This window comes from Abrus precatorius, unplaced genomic scaffold (assembly GCF_003935025.1).
Source record: "Abrus precatorius isolate BTA unplaced genomic scaffold, Abrus_2018 Scaffold5, whole genome shotgun sequence".
In the NCBI taxonomy this organism is placed as follows: domain Eukaryota; kingdom Viridiplantae; phylum Streptophyta; class Magnoliopsida; order Fabales; family Fabaceae; genus Abrus; species Abrus precatorius.
Window position 1 is genome coordinate 22498761 of NW_020874395.1, and position 20954 is coordinate 22519714.

At 31.1% G+C, this 20954-nt stretch overlaps 2 protein-coding genes across 5 annotated transcripts; both read left to right on the forward strand.

Moving 5' to 3' along the window:
- The first annotated feature begins 8105 nt into the window (after positions 1–8105).
- Positions 8106–12754, forward strand: LOC113867022. 4 transcript variants are annotated; one of them, XM_027501933.1, is made up of 7 exons: positions 8106–8211; positions 8408–8484; positions 8923–9055; positions 9174–9277; positions 10798–10969; positions 11081–11221; positions 11330–12754. In XM_027501933.1, exons 2-7 carry the CDS (start codon positions 8435–8437, stop codon positions 12308–12310), a joined length of 1581 nt encoding a protein of 526 aa, XP_027357734.1. In that variant the 5' UTR covers positions 8106–8211; positions 8408–8434; the 3' UTR covers positions 12311–12754. The 4 variants fall into 4 exon arrangements, with proteins under 4 accessions (XP_027357734.1, XP_027357733.1, XP_027357736.1 ...); XM_027501934.1 differs by having other exon boundaries at positions 8205–8262; XM_027501932.1 differs by having other exon boundaries at positions 8106–8484; positions 9132–9277.
- A 2587-nt stretch (positions 12755–15341) lies between these two features.
- On the forward strand, positions 15342–17711 carry LOC113867904 (adenylate kinase isoenzyme 6 homolog). Its single transcript, XM_027503412.1, has 4 exons — positions 15342–15379; positions 16097–16306; positions 17107–17252; positions 17343–17711. The coding sequence occupies exons 2-4, from the start codon at positions 16106–16108 to the stop codon at positions 17527–17529; spliced, it is 534 nt and encodes a 177-aa protein (XP_027359213.1). The 5' UTR covers positions 15342–15379; positions 16097–16105; the 3' UTR covers positions 17530–17711.
- Positions 17712–20954: the final 3243 nt, after the last annotated feature.

Here is a 20954-nt window from a genome sequence, read left to right on the forward strand (position 1 = left end):
TTATCTAATTCTAATTTATTTAAATTGATATAGTCAAGAATTAATTTGAAAATGGTGAAATTTGAATTGTCACACTTCTAGCTTTAATTGCTTGAGTTCTAAAATTATCATTATTTTTTATTTATTACTTTTCTACGGGTCATTTTACAAAAATTGTAATAATTTTTGTTTGTCTAGCATGAATAATTCTTAACATGAAGTCGTAACTAAAATCTCTCGTACTTTTGAACTTAGGTATATTCTTAAGTCCTATCTTCTAATCCTTCTTAGTGAAATTTTTAGACTTTTCTTCTAAATGAAATAATGGCTTCCACACGTGAAAAAAAGTTTTCAAAAATCTAATAAAATAAGTTTTAAAAATATCTTCATTCTTTATAAGTAAAAGATAATATCATTTTAAAATTAATTAAAATATATTATTCTTTAGCATCTTTTGTAATTTTGAATATTTTTAGGCTTAAATATGTTATTAGTCCCTATAAATATAGATCATTTTGTGATAAATCTCTATAAATATTTTTGTTAAGAAGTAGTTCTTAAAAAATTAGAAATTTAGGAATTAGTCATTGTTGTCAACTCTTTTTTGTTAAGTGTTAAGCTAGTTGATAGAAAGCGAGCTCAGCATTCACACGTGACGCCACGTGATATGTCATGTCATTTATTTATTATTTATTTTAAATCATTATCAGGTACAAGCCTTGATGATGAGGCACCTACGAACTTGTGCCTCCTTGATCTAAGATTTCCTCTAGGTGTGCTTGCTATATTTCAACTAAAATCACAAATTAAGTATGGAAAGAATGAGTTTCAAGACTTGTCAAAATTGCAGCAAATATTTTAGCAAACTAAGTATTTTTTTTTAACTCAAGTACAAATCATCAAATTTCAGCAATACAGAGTGCAGAATAGCATTTAGGCTTAACTCAAATTTTAATCAATCATGTGTAGTGTGGTAATGTAATGCATTGTGATTAAGCCATATTCCAATCAGATTTCAATGGTAAACATATGATTTTCAAAGTAATGAAATGCAATACAGTAACTAGTAATTTAGAACATCATAATCAATTCATCACAGCAACCAAAATTTACATTACACCTACTAAATTCACTATGAAAATCTTTTCTGCACAGAGAATTACCCAAAATTATTTTAGAATTATGCAGAGTGCATGTACACAATTTCTAACATCACAATGCAGTCCAATCACAATAAAATTCGTAAAGAATAAGCTTTATGTTCAAACACCAAACACAGCAACATGTTCATGTGGAAAAACCCTAATTTAATGTCGAATCTCAATCAAAAAATGACAATTTCAGCATGGAATCAACTCTCTTACCCTTGAATTACCTTTTCGAATCAACAATTTCACAAAATTTACCCTCAATCCAAATTCCCAAATTTTTCCCAATTCATCCCCTTCAAGAACCCTAATCAGAAAATTCAAAATTAGAGGAAGAATTACCTGGAATTGGAGTGTAATAATGATGTGATCCTACTTGTAAGTCATGGTAGTGCAGATAATTAACACGAATGTACCCAATGATAAGCAGGAAAATCAAATTTTAGGGCTAGGGTTTTGAGAGCTTAGGGTTTTGTGGTTCTGCATTATCACTCTTAGCACTTTAAATAGCTATGCAGACTAGGTAGAAACTTTAAATGGGGAAAGTGAACACGTTGGAGTCATGTAAATGAAATATAATATGCGCGTAGTAACTTTAAGTGGCGAGAGTAGCAGTGTGTAGTTGTGCGTGGACACTTTAAATGCCTAGAGTAGCCACGCGTACACCTCCTTTTTAATTTTCTCAGATGCTCTTGTGTGTGTTCACTTCAAGTGGTCAAAGTGTCCACTCAAAAACTTTGCTGCAAAATTCAAGAATAATGAACTTCTACGTAGACACTTTTTGCACTTACAGTGTTCACTTAAATGATCAAACTTCAGAAAACAGCTTCTGCGCCTCAACTTTTCTTCCTCAAAGTGATTACTCAAATGATGAACATCATATAAAACACAATTGCATCACTTTGTCTCATTCTTCTCTGCGTGAATTAACATCTGCAAAATCAAAACTCAATTTATACACAATTAATTCTATAAAAACTCAAAATTAGCTACTACATCAAACTAAAAATTTAGAATCATGCAGAATTCTAAAATTCAAAATTAACCAAATTTAAAATTCTTAATCTAAATTCTATCAAAAGTTAAAGGTTAGAAATTTAGAAAGGAACAGAGAAATAATGCTAAAGTATCTATATGGTTATGCTGAGGAAAATAGATGTTCTAGCACTCTAACTCAGAAAACTCCTTTATAGGTTGACACTTTTACTCTCGAAAATGATTACCTGCAACTAGAAACTCATATTATGCAAAGAAAATGAAATAAAAAAAACAGAAATTAACAAAATCTAAAGGGAAAGAAGTGTGAGTTACCTCTCACAAAGCGCTCTTTTAACGTCACTAGCTTGACGCTTATTGATCTTTGATTCTAAGAGATGATTTTGATGATAATGGCTCTTGCTCTATCTTTAAACGTTTCCCCTTTTTCTCACTAATTTGTAGCTCTTCATTTAATTCAGAACTCGGATGAAATAAAAGTGGAGGAACTTCTAGTAGCTCGATATACTCAGTCAGCTTCCTTTCATGCTTTTTATTATCTTTATATCTAATTCCACCAAGGATCTCTCTTAGAATAGAATCATCATTCTAATTTTTCTACTTAGAATTTTGCAGTCCTTGAGGAAATTGAAGCTTTTGGCATTTATCCTCATCTATTGACTTGCAAGCATCTTCAAACAAACGCTTTTTGGTCTTTCCGGTTGTGTCTTGCTGCTGTCCTTTGGTTCTTCTTTCTTTAAAATTGTTAATTGTTCTTCCTTGCAATCCTCTTGTTGTTTATCTTAAATCTTGTTTTCTTCAGATTTATCTAATGCTCTCTCTTTCTCAACAGCTTTAGGACTTGGAATTTCAACCTCACTCCTTGTGAAAGCAACTTGGCATTGCTCTATTAGATTCACAATGGTGTTGCTAGGGAATTTATCATCATTCCTATTTAACAATAGTTCTGAAATTTGTCCTATTTGCATCTCCATCTTCTCCATGGATGTCTCTTGATTCTTAAAACTTGACTGAGTAAATTCCATGAATTAGAACAAAGTTTCTTCAAGTTCATTCATTTCTTTTGAGGAGTCTGTGAAGGTTGCATTCCTCTTAGAAGTTGAGAATATGATCCTTGAAAATAAGGCTGTGAAAATGAGGACTTGAGAATGGTGTTGTTGCAGCAGAAATTTGTTGATTCCAATTATAAGTGGCTGACTCATGTTAGCTTGATATTGATATATATGAGGAAAGGTAGATTCAGGTCTTTGAAAATTTTCTTCATAATTGATTTGTTCTTGAAGTTCTGGTGCAACCACATCATAAGTTCCATTTAAATAATTTTTGCTCTAAAAATCACACACCAAAAGGATTAATTTAGGCAACTCCAACTCGAAAATTATTAATTAAAGTTTCAAAAGCATCTGTTTCATAAGCTTCTGTTCTTGTAACTTGGCTTTGGTTAAAATTATGATACATGCTGGTTGCCATCAAACAATAGAGCAACTTATTTTTCTGGTTTTTCCTTGCATACAAAAAGAAAGTAAACAAAATTCAAATGAAATCAGTAACTTAGTAAAATAAATTCTAAAACTACGTAGAAAATTACAAAACAAAACATGTAGAAAACAAAGAAAATTATGTAAAATGAAAAATGAAATTATGCAAAAAAGTGCAAAAGAATACAGAAAAGTTATGCAATAAACAACAAAAAAATGTAAAATCTATCCAGAAAACAAAATGCATAAACAAAAATGAATTATGTAGAAAAATTAAACAGCCATGCAGGAAAAAAATGCAAAACTACTCATGCAGAAATAAAAAAAATATATATGCAAAAAACTTCACAATATGCAGAAAAAAAGTTATGCAGAAAAATTAGAAAGCAAAACAATAAAAAGAAATGCTCAATCTAGCTACCTTTTTGTTACTAATGATATTGAAAGTAAATAATCCCCGACAACGACGCCAAAAACTTATCACAAAAATTAGAGAACTAACTAGCAAGGGTACTAGGTAGTTGTAGCAAGTAATAAAATTTAAAAAATCAATGAGTCCCAAGTATCATCCTCAGGGATTAGTTCTATCAATTACCACTTTACAAATCAATAACTAGTTGAGCCAAACAAATTTAGAGTGTTTTGAATCATTTAACAAACAAAAATAATAAAGTGCAGAAATCTAAAAAATACGGCAAAATAGAACTACGAATTTTGTATTAAAATGCTATATGGAAAATAGTTAAGAATCACTTCACCAGATTTTCTATTGCAATGTAATAATATTCTAAACTCTTAAGAATTCTGATTGATTGATAATCAATTTCACTTCTTTAACTAAAGGACAATTCCTTGCCTTATTGATCCTAATATCTAATTAAACCTCCTTAATTCCTTAGGTGAAATTCAACCAAATATTGCATTAAGTTCTGAAAATTATAGGATTACTAGATTATGATACTTATTCCTAAGATCTTAATAACCTAGACATATGATTCAGATATGAGAAATAAACTCAATTTCCATTGATGAAGATTTCTCTAAGTTCCATTGAATGAAGGATTAGTTCACAACTACATTAAGAACATAATCACATACTCAATTCAATTAAAACCTCAAGGTACAGATCCAAAATTACATGACAATATCAAATCTGGATCCATGGATCCCTAATAAAAAGAAATCAAAACATGTTTCTAAAAGAAAAAGAGAGAGAAAGAGTAGAAGAAGAGAAGCTGCAGAATTTCTTCATAAATCCAATTCCAGCCTAATTCCTCAAGGTCCAGAGCTTAGAAGTTGCCCCCAATCTCTCTCTCTAACTCTCCTAAGGTGTAAAAATGAAAAGAAAACAAAAAATGGCAAAAGACTTCGAAATCTGAACTCTTAAGAGCTATTTATATTTTTTTCTGCCACCTTCCACGTTGACACTTTAATCACTAAGAGTAATAACGTAGAAAGCCTTACAAAAGCTTCTAAGGTTGAAGTGGGAACTCTAAACGTCCAAAGTTGACACTTAAAAGTGATTTCCTAAATTATGTTGTTTTGCGTGGACACTTTAAGTAGTAAAAGTGTCCACGCACATGTATTCTTGTGCAAATAAGCCTTGCGTGTGGCTACTTTAAGTGACCAGAGTGTCCACTCAATTCTGCGCGTGGCTACCCTCAGCACTTAGAGTGTCCCCTCAATTCTACGTAGGCTATTCATGAATTCTGTTGCTAGAGTGTTCACTTTCAGTATTTAGAGTTGCTACGCACTAGATCTTCATATATTTTCTTCTTCTAAGTGTTAACTCTTTACACTCAAAGTGGTTACGCCCAGCACTTAGCATCTGATTCTTGCTCTTTAAGCTCAATCCTTTCACCTTTTTCCACTTCAATATCAACTTCAAAGTCTCAACTCAAGCTTCTGCACAAAAATTAAGTCTTTTTGAGTCAAATTGTTCAGAATTGGAATAAAATCTAAAATTCTAAACTATTTACACAATTATAAATATTAATGCAATTTTTATAATATTTTCAAGTTTATTTGGTACTTTACTACTTATTTATTAACAAAAATTATACTAAAAATGTAGTAAAATATGGATTTATCAACTACCTCGCTTGAGTGAGACACTCAACATCCGAAACTCTCAATTTTGCCTAAAATAAAACAACAGAAGTCCTTGGCTATAATTCTCAAGTTATCATACACACAACATACTAAAACTCAATCCCTAACCCTTTCAACAATACTATCACACCTCACTGCAAATACATTGCTCTTTGTCCAGTAATTATATAGCTCTCTCATAATCCAAGCATATGCAACACCATTTAAAAGGAATAATGCTTATAAATGTTTGATCCAATCAAATTCCTCACTATTAGTCTTATTCAACAATCAACCAAATAGCACTGCAATTCACAACTTCTATCCAGTGACTGTACAACTTACCCATTCACATTCCAGCATATGAAATTTCATACAGTCCAAGTATATGCGACATAACTTAATAGGAATAATTCATTTATAAATATGTTGGCTTGAAAACACGTGTGTCAACCTGGCCCCTTTTAGTAAAGGTATAGTCAGGAGTCTCGTTAGAAAATAAGTGAGTGACCAATGAATGCTTTCACTTTTAGCAAATCATTGTGCACCCATTTACAATTAGTATTCACCACCCTAATTTCTTCAAGATTTCCTAAATCTTCTCTGGACTCTATACCCTTTGTGTATCTCTATAACTATCTATACTTATTCTCAGCATTTCTCAACTATTCTCATTCTTTTCCATATCCTTCTCATAGATCAACGTGTCATAATACATGAGTCTTGATAATATAACTTAATGTATTACAATACATATATTATGAGTACACCTTTTGATATACCACAATATCTGTATCATAATCACATCCATCAATCTATTCTGGCTCATGCAATATAATCACATTTCTCACAATTCCATCATCATGTCATATCATTTTATTTCATACATAAAACTTCTTCTTCATTTAAGAACAGTTGAACACTTTTCATCAATAACATGGTTTCACCCATTTTGATATACTTCAACTATTAAACAATATCTATATTCAATGTATCATTTAACACGGAAATATCATCAAACAATTTCACACCACACAAGCCAATACAATGTGCCGAAGGTCGGACACCTCTAGACTCAGCCCAATCGTACAATCCAACATACATACTTTCTCAGTAATAACAAAGTCATATATCCTAAAGTCTGGCATCACTCAATATTCACTGTAAGTTTATCATTCTAAAAATGTAAAATAGAAATCTTACTGTCTCTAAACCATGTTTCTTGGTAAAATCCTAATATTCTCAAAATGGTTCTTTTCAAAGCTTTTGCTACAATTTATATTTAGATAGTTTTGAAAATAATCATGGGATTTTCAAATCAAAATACCAAAGAGAAGTTAGGATTTAGGATCACTCCCCTTACCTGAAAATGAGTCTCTCAGATCGAGTTTTTCTAGAGATCCAAGGGAGAGACACAACATCTCGGTAGAGAATATCGTCTTAAGGGTTAAGGTTTCCTTGAGTATCACAAAGTACAAACCTTTAGATCAGATAAAATGGAGGAATAAGAATGAAGTTAGAGAACCAAGCTTAAGGAAACTTACTTGGGTCTGAATGATTGAACTCCCAAGCCTGGATTCAAAGGAAGATTGAGGTTTAGATGAAGAGTTCTAAGAAAAGAGGGTGAGAGGTCAGAGAGAATAGGGAAAGATTGAGATTTTGGATTGTAATCCAAGTTCCTTAGGTTAAATGCCCTTCAATACCTCTTAACTCGCGATATTCTAGCTACAACGAGTTCTTCTCTCGCTGCAGCCAAAAAATCAGACAAAATTTTTCTTTGTTGTCTGTCATTCTAGTTACAACGAGAGGATTCTGGACACATCTTTCTCGCTATAGTGAGATATCCTGCACCCAAAACTCATATTTTTTTATATAAAGACCACAAAATTGATGGTGTTATAACATTTATAAAGAACAATAACATATTTAAATCTTATTTTTATATGATTCTTTGTTATATCACTTATATGCTTTAATTGTTAAATTTAATTGAACAATTTTATAATATATATATATATATATATATATATATATATATATTTATTTATACTCAGATGAAAAACTTTGTGACTTGCATCTAGTTTAAACATGGTTGCCTTGAAAAAAAAATACCTTTATGAGTTATTTTATTTAATATAATAGAATATTTATAGTTGAGGATAAAATATATTTTTTTAAGAAATTTAATCAAATCATATAATATATTTATAATTTTATTTACAAATTTTGATTTAATAACGTCAGCGAACAAAAACACTTACAAATTTTTATGTGAACTTTTGGCATTGCCAAGACACAGGAAACATATTTTGGCTACCAAAAATAAGACAAAACATAAATAACTACGCATCACCCACGCGGATTGAAGACATTAAAATCAATATATAGTTAGATACAATATAAAAGAGAAAATAAAATAAAATAATTAAAATCTGAGAGTCGGGTTTCAATATCATTTTCATAGATCTTTCTTTATAAATCAAAATCCTTCTTCGTTAAGGAAGTCAGTCCCAAACAGGGTACACTTACAATTTCATGATTTTCATTCTCTGTTTTTCATAATCTTTGATGTACACTCACCCTACCTTTCTCTCTTTTCCCTGTTCAATTTAGAAAAACAAATTGAAACTTTAAATTTCCAAACTCTTATAAATATCGTAAACTCACTGCAATCCTCGATTTTTGGCTTCTGGGTTTTGTTTTCCTGTGATTTAGGGTTTTTTTCTGATCAAAACCTGCACCATGTCGATGCTCGATTCCTTCTTCAACAAGGGTTTTAAGGCTGCCAAATGGTACTCTTTGATTATTTTGTTTGATTTTATATATTTTTTTTCATTCTTGTAAGTTGTGGTTGTATATTTTTTTCTATGAAGTTTGAAATGGATTCAATAGCAGATTTATATTTTATTTTTTACCTTTTAGAGAATTGTTCTATACAGTACATTAATTAGTCTTGTTGAACTATTGGGATAGTATATCCTGAATTATTCCTGTATTTTATTTGCTCACTAACTTGGTATTTCTTTTTTATTTTTTTCTCTTATTGTTTAATTGTTTATATTTTATGAGGATTGTGTGTGTTAGTTTGATTAAATAATTATGTTTATTGCAAAAGCTCATCTGGACTCAATCTGTTCTGGTGTTTTCTTCCCTTTCTTTTTGTAATTATTTCTTTCATGTTTAATTTATCTGCTAGTAATTTATTTGTTTATAATTGATCATACTTTCAGTAAAACTCTGCTAAAACTGACAATTCCACGGATAAAGTTGCTAAGAAACAGGAGAGAGATTCAACTGAAGAATATGCGACGCGATATTGCCAAACTACTTGAGACTGGCCAAGAAGCCACAGCTCGTATTAGGGTAAACTTGATTTGCATAGAATGTTTAATAGTGCATTTTTTCTGTTTGAGAATTTTGAACCAATAGGCTGGGGCAGAAAGAAAACTGTTCGCCATTCTTGATGTGGTCATCTATGCAGGTAGAGCATATTATCAGAGAAGAGAACATGATGGCTGCTCAAGAGATCATTGAACTCTTTTGCGAACTTATTGCTGTCCGCCTTCCAATAATTGAATCTCAAAGGTATTCTAGAGATGAATCAGAAATCTGGTTGACTAGCTTAGATTCTTGTTTGAATTTGCATGATATGCCAAGTGATTTGCATTCAAGCTAGCCATGGGTAAAACTTGTGTTGATGATACTGTAGGTATGTTACCCATCTGTAGATAAAAAAAAAAATGCTGCCATGTTTACAGAGCTGACCGACAAACTAATAACTCAGGAGGATCCAATGAGCAATCTGTTTTGTAGATATGACCGTTATTAAACAATATGAAAGCCAGTGTTTGGGGTAGTGTTTGGTAATAATCTGTGAATGTGATGATGAATAGTTTCAGCATAATTTTTCCTTTCTCAAGTCTATTTAATGTCACTGCACAAATGCTTGATTTAATTCATCTAGGATGAAAGCTTGAGTCAGTTATTTGAATGTTCAACTAGTATTTGACTGTGTTCTTGAACATTGAATTTGAACAATAGGATTTAGTTGGTGGCAATTTGATTAAATGGAAAATGCTTCAGGCATAATTTTGTGATTACAAGGTGCCTATAAAACTCAAAGGAAAAATCTACTGGATTCTATAACATGATTGTTTGGTGTTTAAGAAGTGAAGTGACAAGTGACAACAAGAACAAAAACGTTAATCCAGTGAGACAAATGGATCAAATTGAAAATAGTATGAGGTAGAGGATGACCTAAGAAAACATTATGAGAAACCATTAAAAAAATCTTGCTCAGAATGTTTGTACTAAAAGTATTCTTTATGATGTAGTCCAATGGTTTCAACGGATCCATTTAGGCAGCCTCACCTACTGGAGAGCCCTTATTCTTGTAGTTACTTATTAGTAACTACAGCCAATGCTACTGCCTTCAGAATTGTACCTTATTGAGCTGATTTTTAGTGTCAACCTTTAACCTATTATGATTTGCAAACATTTTACAGCTACTGCAATTGGCCGGCCCATGTATCATTATTCATTATCGTTACCTGTGTAAACATCACTTCTGCAAAAGGATAAAACTTAGGTGTATGTAGTACATTAGTTATAGTTGGTGTGGTTCTTTAATCAGAATTGGAGTTTCATCATGGTAACCAGTGTATTAAAGGAGAGCACAGGTTACTTAGATGGAACTTCAATTTTGATTGGATAACAACTCTACTAGGACCTATGATATTGTAACTAAGTTCTGTCTTTTCTTGAAATAAAGCTTGTCCTAGACTATTTTGTCTAGATATTTTAGTCAAGCTAGTAATATTGGGTTGAGCAGTTACAGTTTCAGTCCTGAATGGTTGTTGATTCTGTTCCAATCTTCATTGTCATAGAGCTTGTACTATTTGCTATCAGCATCACTAGACAGACTGAGAATTTTACTTGTGTTCAATCCTTCTAACATTGTTCAGGTCATCAAAAGTATGTCATGGATTAAGGCCCATTGGTCCAATCACTGTTGTAACCACTAACCACAGTGTAAAAACAACCATTTTGTATCACCAGGCCCAATGATTCTCTAATTTTGTATGGAAATTCTCAATGTTGTTCAGGGAATGTCCTATAGACTTGAAAGAAGCCATTTCTAGTGTATGTTTTGCTGCACCAAGGTGTGCCGATCTGCCAGAGTTGTTGCAGGTTCAGCTACTATTTGCTGGCAAATATGGGAAGGAATTTTTATCTGCTGCGACTGAGCTTCGCCCAGATTGTGGTGTTAATCGCCAGGTTCCATGAATTTTTCATTCTATATAGATTTTTTTCTTCTCTTTCGGAGACATTTTTCCAACAGAGAATCATTTTCTCGTATGACATTCTCCATGTGAATTTCAATTGTAGTTAATAGAGCTGCTGTCAGTTCGTGCCCCTTCCCCAGAAAAGAAACTGAACCTTCTAAAAGAAATTGCTGTTGAGCATGATTTAGATTGGGATCCAGCAGCTTCAGAAACTGAGTTCTTTAAAAACCACGAAGATTTATTGGTAAGTGTTAGGCTGTAGTGACTAACTAGAGGAGGAAAAAACAGCAATGATGTGGTAAATTATTTTTCACACACCAGTATCTTACATTACATGTCCTCTCCTTGTCAGAGTGGCCCAACCCAATTTTTTAGTGGGTCAAAATTGCCCCTTCCTGAAGAAAAACACAATGAAGAGGTGTGCTCTGCTCATGATACACCCAGTAAAGAACAACCTGATTCTGATTCTGACTCTGACACATTAGAGTTTCCTGAAGTTCCTAGGGCATCAGTCAGGCCAAATGCAAATGTTGCCACAGCTCCAGAAATGGTTACTCCTCTGACTATGCTTCCCCTTGAAGTTGATCTTCATTCACCAAGCCATTCTGAAGATTTTGAAGATGTAAAGCAGGAGCAAGTTGAAGATAGATCAACGGTTCACAAAGATGAATCCCATAATTCAATTGGTACAATGGAGAATAAACAGTTTGTGCCATTCATCTCCCCTCCACCTGTATCATCTGGATCATTTTCTGCAAGACACAGTGACTCACCTTCCTCATTGTCAAGCACAAAACCTGAAGCAAATGTGGACTTGCAGGATGTGTTGGCTGCTGCCCAAGCAGCTGCTGAAACGGCTGAACGTGCAGCAGCTGCAGCTCGTTCAGCTGCTAGCCTTGCTCAAGTTCGTATTGATGAGCTGACTAAGAAGAAAAGTAGTGAATATGTACCAGACAGCAGCTCTGAGAATCCATTTTATGCCGGTGGTGATAATGAATCTCCAACAAATGAAAAGCATTTCACTGAGAAAAATTCTTCTGGTAGCTCTGATGTCCATAATAGAAATGATGTTGAACATCCCCAAGATCATTATGCTTCCCCAGGTTCTCATTCATCAAGTTTTCCTTCGTTTGACACACTCAAGGAAGATTTTGATTCTTCCCTACCCAATGATCATGTGTTGGATGAAAAATCCTCTAGTCACCAGCCAATGAGATTACCTTCAATGGATGAGGATCCATATTTCTCATACCCCAACTTATTTACCTTCCAAAGCTCAAATGTTGGATCTCAGACACATTCAGATAATGGCCGGTCCACTTATGATCTGTAACATGGGAATTATCATTCAACCACACATTTCTTTATATGCCTCTCAAGTCTCTTCTTTTGAGTGTGTTTTATACTGCTTCAGTATCTACTTTATTTTTGTTTTATTTTCAAAGAGCATGCAATCCTGGCTTTATTGTCGTGACGGGCACTGCAACTTCGTAGTTGCTTCAGTTCAGAAGCATTACTGTTTGTGGTCGTGGCTACAATGAATGTAGAAATCTTATAGTGTTGGAATAAAAGCATTCAGCTTCATTTTTCTTCATATTCTTTTGTTTCAAGGACAGCAGATATAAGAGTTTGGTCACAGGAGGATACTAAACATGCTATGCATTCAAACTATCACTTGTAATTATTGTAATATTGCTGCATGTTACAGTGGAGAATATATTTATTTGTTTTCAATGATTTTTTATGCGGGTAATGTGTATCACGTTAGCCGTCTTGTTGATTTATCTTTCCAAATCTATTACATATGCATCATTTGTCAAGAAATTATTCTTGCCTTTCCAAACCACTTAAGTCTTACCCCTTAAAATATTTAAAGTTTTGAAAGCAAATATTTTATTTGGAAGCAAATATTTTGTCAAGGTGATGCATTCTTTAAGATCATATCGTGTTGCTTCTGTCAAATGTGCTCCATTACTGGATGATGATAGTTGGCATTCTTTTTGTTTTTTGGTATCTGGAATTTTGTACTACATAGCTCGTATTCGTTTCTGAGAAACGTTTAGAAAGTAAGTTTTTGAACAAGTCTTTGATGAGGTCCAGACGAGACGTTTCTTAAGACAACGAGTTTTAAAAGGATTCCAGCTAGTTATACCCTCAAATAACAATAAAAGGATTAAGATGAACAAGATAAATTATATAGATATATTCACAAGTTTAAAGTTACATCTAGTATTTTTATACACAATTTCTTCAAACTTGTATATTTCTTGGAGTGTAAACCCTGTAGATGTTTGAATTAAAATAGTGAATTTTGTATGTCTAAAGAGATTTATACACGAATGCGTAAAAAAAGCAATGTCATTTTAACAAACTTAAGAGAGAATACACAATATGCACAGAAGTGTTATTTGATGCTTCATTTTTAAAAAAAAGATATTCTACCCCTTAAAAGAAAAGATCTACAAACTCAATATTCTAGCCAATTTTATAAGATAATTTATTTAAATTTTAATATTTTATTATAAATTATTAACCATCTTGATTTTGATAATTTTAATTTATGTTTAATCATTTTTAATAATTTAAAATTAACTTTACTAAATTTTAAATCAAAGGGTATCTTGATTATTATTAGATATGGTTATTTTGGCTTTCTTGTTATTAAAATCAGTATCGTCATTTTTTTATTTTTTGTTAAAAAAGCAGCTTAATATGATGGAATTTTTTTCATATAAAAATAAATAAATAAATAAATTTAAATATAATTTCCTTTTTGTAAAATTTTGAAACATATCCTCTTTTCCAGCATGAGATGTGTTTATTTAAAAATAAAACATAAGTTGTTCAAGAGTGGTGTGATATAGCTAGGGATGAAAATAGTTAGGTTAGGTTAGATTTTGCATAAATAAATCTAACCTATTTAATAGTTTTAAAATTTAAGTCTAATTTATTATTTGTCATAAATTTTTTATTAAACTTAATATGACCTTTTTAAAAGTTTGTTTTAATTTATTAATTTTTTAAATAACTTATTTCGTATTGAAACATTCAATAAGTTATTAATTTTTATTTATAAATAAGCTATTAAATTATCTAAATAAATATGTCTTTATAAAGCTTGTAAAATTTATATCTAAATAAGTTATAAAAAAAGATATACTTATTTAAAAAGAATTCAGCAAATATGACTATCTCTTAAAAGATATACAGTAAGAATACTCTTTAACTCTAATAAAAAGAATTAGAATTTATAATTATTTTATTTATTTTAAAATTTAATTTATTTAATATTATATTATATTATAATTTTGATATAAAATTATTTAATATATTATTATAAATTTTATAAGTTTTAAATAGATCATTGTAACATGTTTAATAAACTTTTTCTTAATTACAAATTTGATTTATTCAATTAATTAAGCATTTTAAGAAGTTTAAATTGAATTTATTACTTAAAAAATCAGTTAAACTTTAAAAAATTTAAATCGTAAGTATCGAACAATTTGACTTATTTCTATTTCTAGTTAGAGTGAGAACATAATTTATTATGTATTAAATTTTTTAACCTTTATATTATAATCTTTATATTTTGAAAGAACATAATTTTTTACACACAATTTTGTTTATTTAACATTTTGAACGTAAATCGCTCAAAAATAGTGCATTGTTCGTACTAATACTGAAAGATACTTTAAAACAACTTTCAACACCCATTAATTTTTTTAATAATAAAAAAAATATCGATTAAATTTCAATTATTAATTAATATGAAATATTTACCTTTAATATCATATTATTATGTAATTAAACAATAAAAAAAGAATCATATTAAAATATATATGTTTTTCTTTATGAAAATTATGAACCATAAAAACTTAAAAATACAAAAAGAGTTTTTAGAAAAGGAAAAATATTGGAATTTTAAAAAATTGTCAAACCCTCCTTAACTATTTAGTTGAATAAATCTTAACAAAATTATATAAAATAAATATATAATTTATAAAAATAAAAATTTCATATAAAAGGTTACATTCTTTCAATGTTTAAAATTAAAAACACTAAAATACTTGAGTTTCTGTTAATATAAATTTCACTAACCTTACAGATGACTTATGTTTTATTCAGTTTAACGAGTCAGTTCGTTATAAACATGCATAATACCCACGAGTCTTATGTACAGATTGCAGGTGACTCCACCTTATAGTGACTTATACATTAAAATAAAAAAAAGAGAGAATATATATTTAAAGTTTTCTACTTATTTTATTTTATACATTAAAAATTTTTGTTCTGTTATTTTAAGCTGTTGGTTCAACCCAAGATAGCTGAGCAGCCGCGGGACGCTCATCAGGCTAGGACCCTTTTGCGACGCCGTTTCGGTTCCCCCATACACAGTTTCGTAAGTTCATCGTTCATTGTTTTATGGTAAAGTGTTTTAGACTTCGATTTCTTGTGATCATGCTTCTTCTCTTTACATGCTTTGTCACTACTTCCCCAAAGTTGACTCTATCAATGTTTTATGGGTTATAAATATGCTCGTAGAATTGACTGAGCTCGTTTTGTGCTTGTCACGAATTGTTTCAAAAATCAAAGTAAAGAATGGTTTCTATACGTTTTTATGGTTATCAGATTCATAAATATAGTGAAAATTTTGATAAGATTTTATACGATGTGGTATTAGGGTTTGTACAATTCTTTTTCCAGGCTGACATTGGTGAGTTTGAATAAAAGAAAATTTAAAATAATTTAAAGAGTTCAATTTGTGAAGATTTTGAGTAGAAAATGAGAATTTAAGAGTTTTAAGAAGAAGAAATCAGACAAAAGGATCAAATTTGTTTAATTTAAAAAGTAGGGAGACTTAATTAGTTTTCTTTTTAAAAAAAAAAACTAGGGAGGCCAAAATTGCATATAGGGCAAACTAAAGAGACAAAAACATGCAATTAGTCGAAATTGAAAAATAGCCTTGTATATATGTACTGTAGTTTCAATTTCACAATAGCACCGGAACCTGAATTTATTCCAATAGTGAGGTTTGTAATATCACTTATCAAATGCCTAAAGTTAACTGTTACCTTATAACCATTTCAATGTTAAAAGTGTTTGCTTTTTACTGTAGGTTGTAGTCATGATGCAAGAAAGCAGCAAGAGGAAGAAGCCAAACATTCTGGTGACTGGGACACCAGGAACAGGAAAGACAACTGTGTCCACTGCTCTAGCAGAAGCCACCCAGCTCCACCACATCAATGTCGGGGAATTGGTCAAAGAAAAGAACTTGCATGATGGCTGGGATGATGAGCTTGATTGTTATGTTCTGAACGAAGACTTGGTATGCTACCAATTTATATACTTATGACCATTCTTGCTGCTTTTATTTGGTGTAACCGTGTAAGTATTGGTGCCCCATGGAATGTATTGGATGTGGATTTCAATGGAGTTCTTGTAATTTTGTTTTGAGAATGTGCAGAGAATATCTACAGATTCAATAAAGACTATAACTATAATTATCAGAGTTAAGGTATTGGAGATTACATCATGATTCCTTTCTTTGGTAGCAAAGGTGCATGCTACCTAATCTCTTGGAGATTACGAATCACAAGATTGGGGTTGAAAAGGGAATGGGAAAATTTTACAGTTTAATGGTGAAAGTAGCTTCCTGAAGTAGATGAGCTTTGGACCCATTGTATAGACCATGTTCCCTTGGAAATATACTTGCCATTTATTCTTATTCTTCTGATGTCTTATCCTCTTGCAGCCATCTTTACCACCTTCTCTTTCATTCCTCTTGATAATGACTCTTGTTACCAGAATGCATTGAATTTGCAGTGGCACAACGGTGATCAAAGACATTGAAACTAATTATTCTTCTAATTTTTTTACTTTGCTTTCGGATAAAACATCTAATTGTAATTTACTAGGGTTTTAGTTGCTACAAGCAAATGGAAGTCCCTTTCTGATTTAGTATTAAGAGCCTACTTTCTTTTCAATTATGTGTTAAGATATTTTATTCTGATGTTGAATTAGTACCTCAATTTGGTGCACTGTTGAATTACAAGGAACAATTTTGTTTGTATTCTCACTGCTGATATATAGATAGTTTTACAAGTATATTTTCCATGGTTTCTGTAGGTCTGTGATGAACTTGAGGATATTATGGAAGAGGGAGGGAACATTGTGGACTACCATGGCTGTGATTTCTTTCCTGAGCGATGGTTTGATTATGTTATTGTACTTCAAACTGATAACACCATTTTGTATGACCGCTTGAGTAAGAGGTATGGAAGCACCTGTTTCTGTTACTGAATGTTGATTTCATGATTCTGTTGTCGGTTTCATTATAAAATTACTTACCCCATCTGTGACAGAGGGTACAAGGATTCAAAAATCTCGAATAACATTGAATGTGAAATCTTTCAAGTTCTGCTTGAGGAGGCTAAAGAAAGTTACCCAGAGGACAGAGTGGTTGCAATGAAGAGTGATACTATTGAAGACGTCAGTAGAAATGTTGCAACTTTGACAGATTGGGTGAGAAATTGGCCTTTTTCCTCTTAGTTTTGACAAAAATTGAGTACTACGTACATATTACATTGTAAGAATATGATGAAAAGCGTTTTGTGTTTTTGAATTACTACAAATTTTGGTGTGACATCCATTTTTGAGATGTGTAATGGGTTTTAAATTCGACAACTGAGTATTTAACTTTGACCAAGTTTTATGATACCTTTACCGAACTTTCACGAAGATCAATATATATTTGAGCTTGACCTGAAGTTAAGTTATTGTCGTTTAAATATAGTTGTACAAAATAATTGATTGATGAAAACTCAATTATTTTATTCATCTTTATGTTGATGGGTAAATTTTTACATATTATTTTATTTAATTTTTCTTAAATTATAATTAGAACATCAGAATAAAATATCTATCGTGTTTGGAAAAATATTCAAATCTCTTAAAGCATGTGTATGAAACAATATTTATTAAAAGAGTTTTAGTTAGTCTTAAGTTATGAGTTGGCTACACTTGGCTTCATTTTCAAGAAAAGGGGGACAACATCAGGCCTTTGTTTTGTGGAATTGAACCATTGCAAGAATGATGATAAAGAGTTCACGTTGGAGCAAACACCGCTCAGTTTGAGGAGCTTTTCATCTGCAACTCCTCGAGTACTTAAGCCCGGGAATGTCTTAAAAAAACCAAGGCATTTTACAGAGAAAGGTGTTCTTCAGTACTACCATGATTCCAATCAACTGCCACATGAGATGCTCGTTGAATATGATCACAGAAGATGGGGCATGAAAATGGAACAGACCCGTTCTCCACGGCCAGGGCAATTGCATATACTCGAACGGATGGTTTTTCATTTTTATTTTCAATATTCGTAAAATAATAATATAATGTTAGGAGGAAAAGAAAATACAATAAACAAATTAATAAACGCTGCACAAATTATGATAGGTCTCATATAATTTATGTTGTACTTTTTATTATAACTTATCAAAACGAATTGACAATAAAACTAGAGATTCTTACCCTCACACTTCTAGAATCCTAATTAGAATATGGAAATGGAGTTCCAAATTAGTATAGGATTTTGGTTTAAGGTTTATAAGGCATTGAACTTATCAGTTATGATGTGGTTCTTTCAAAGATTTTTATATCTTTTCGCTATAATTGAGTGGCACGAGTGGTACGTTGCATGTTGCAATGTTCGTCGGGAACATGGTTGGTGGGAATGTAGACGCTAGAATTGTGGATTAGTGAAGGGACAAGTGCACAAACCATCGCATGCAGGTGCTAGAATTGTGGAACATGGTGGGACATTTATAGAACCTTAGCACACACGCGTACACACGTAGAGTTGATTTCCGTAAATACATTTTTTATTGTTCGAATCGGATGCTCTCGGTTTCTTTGTCAACGAGATCTTTACAAAATTGTTGTAACTTTGTTAATTTTCACTTATATTAAATACTTGTCCCCCAAACAAATGAATCAACTACATTAATAATTTTACATTTTTGTATGAAATAATAATGTAATTTTTTCATTCTTCAAATACAATTTTATGAATAATTAAATCATTAGTAATAATTTATTTTTTAAATACTACTAACAAACTAAAGTTGTTGATAGTAAGACTTTTTATTATGTACTCACAAGAAGAATAATACTTATTTTTTAAAAAATAAAAATCACTCATTATAAAGTCAATATACTCTGTGCTTGACACATGTTGCACATACAATGTGTAATGCCCTTGTTGTGGTCAATATTTCTTTCTAAAAATTTTGAATTGAAAATCATTCCTAAGGCCTATCACTTGGTAGTAGCAAAGGAAATATTGCCTAATGAGGAGAGAGAGATTTTGACAATAAAACTTGCAAAAATTTTTAAAGGTGATCGACAGGAAAAATAAGTTAAAAAGTAATTAAATAATAAAAAGTAGAGACATTAAAGAAAGAATTTATTGACTTTATCATTCTACTTTGCTTTAGAAACTAGTAAATAATATACCCATATGTTGCATGGATTTGTTTATATTTTTTTTAATTAAATTATTGTTTAAAAATTATTAAAAAGAATTATAATTTAAATATAAAGAAAGAAATTAATTATTATCAAGTAATAATCAAATAATTTTGAATGTGAAAGGAAGATTAGGAAGTAAAATGATTGTAATACCTTAGTTTTTATTACCTTTATTTTTAGAAAATGGGAATTTTTGTGCAAGGTTTTTTTGTTCAAGTGAGACAGTTTTCTGAACTAGGTATTCTAGGCATTTTCATTCAGGTGAAATGAGTCTCGTTCAAGCAAGAGAGGATAATATTGCCCCAACTGTCCCCTCATACAGGCAAGATGTGGCTCATCCAAGTGAGAAGTTGTAAGAAAATGGAAAAGTATCTGAACTCATTCTTGTTTAAGCGAGAATACCCTTCGCTCAAGCAAGAATATCAAAAAAGGTTAGAAAAATCATTGTCTAATTTTTTTGCTCAAGCAAGAAGGAGCTCGCTCAGTCGAGAATGATCTTACTCAAGTAAAAGCCCGCTCGCTCAAGCAAGAAATCGCAAGTTTTAAAGGGTATTTGAGGAACTTAACGTTAAGAAATTTTATTATTTGCCAAACAACTTATCCTTTTCATTCTCTCTATTCTCTCCCTTTCCCTTCTTAGAGAAAACCTTTTTGAACTCTGAATCTTTCTTAGATCTGAACTCGAACACCTATTCCACTTGCATCCTAGTAAGTTTCCAAAGCTTAACTCTTTTATCTCACTCCTATTTCCTGTTCTCTCTTTTTATGAAATACTCTACTCTGTGATGTTAGGAAAAAAATTGGTCCTTGGGTAGTATTTTCTGTCAAAACGTTGAGCTTTCCTCTAGATCTCACGAAGAACCTAGTCTCAAAGACTTATTTCTAAGTAAAGGGAGTTGATCCTAAATCCTAAATTATATATATATTGGAAGAGCTAACTATTTTATTTAAATAACAAATCTATAAAGTTTTCTTGAAGCTGAAATGTTAGAAATGAAATTTTGGTATGAAAAAGGTTTAGTTTGTTTAAGAATCAATTAAACCTGAGTTTTTTAGTAAATGTTTAAGAAGTTTTCATAGGCGTATTACTCATCATATTTATATATATGTACTACTGATATTATAAAATATTATTTTGGATATTATATGTGTTGGGTAATGAAAAAGTAGAAAATGCTAAACTTTATTAAGATCGAGAGAGTATGATCTTCAACAATATACTTCTGAACTATGTTATTGATTTGAGTACAAAGGTGTTTGACTGACCTTCGGCATATTTGATGAACGAATATTTTCTCATTTGCAAAAAAATTTGTCGTTAACCTTCATCAAAATTTGCAGAAAAATTTATGTAATTTAGGGTACAAACCTAGGTTGTCTCCAAAAACTTTAGTTTGTAACATACATTGAACATGTTGTGAACATTTACTATGAAAGCAATTAAAATA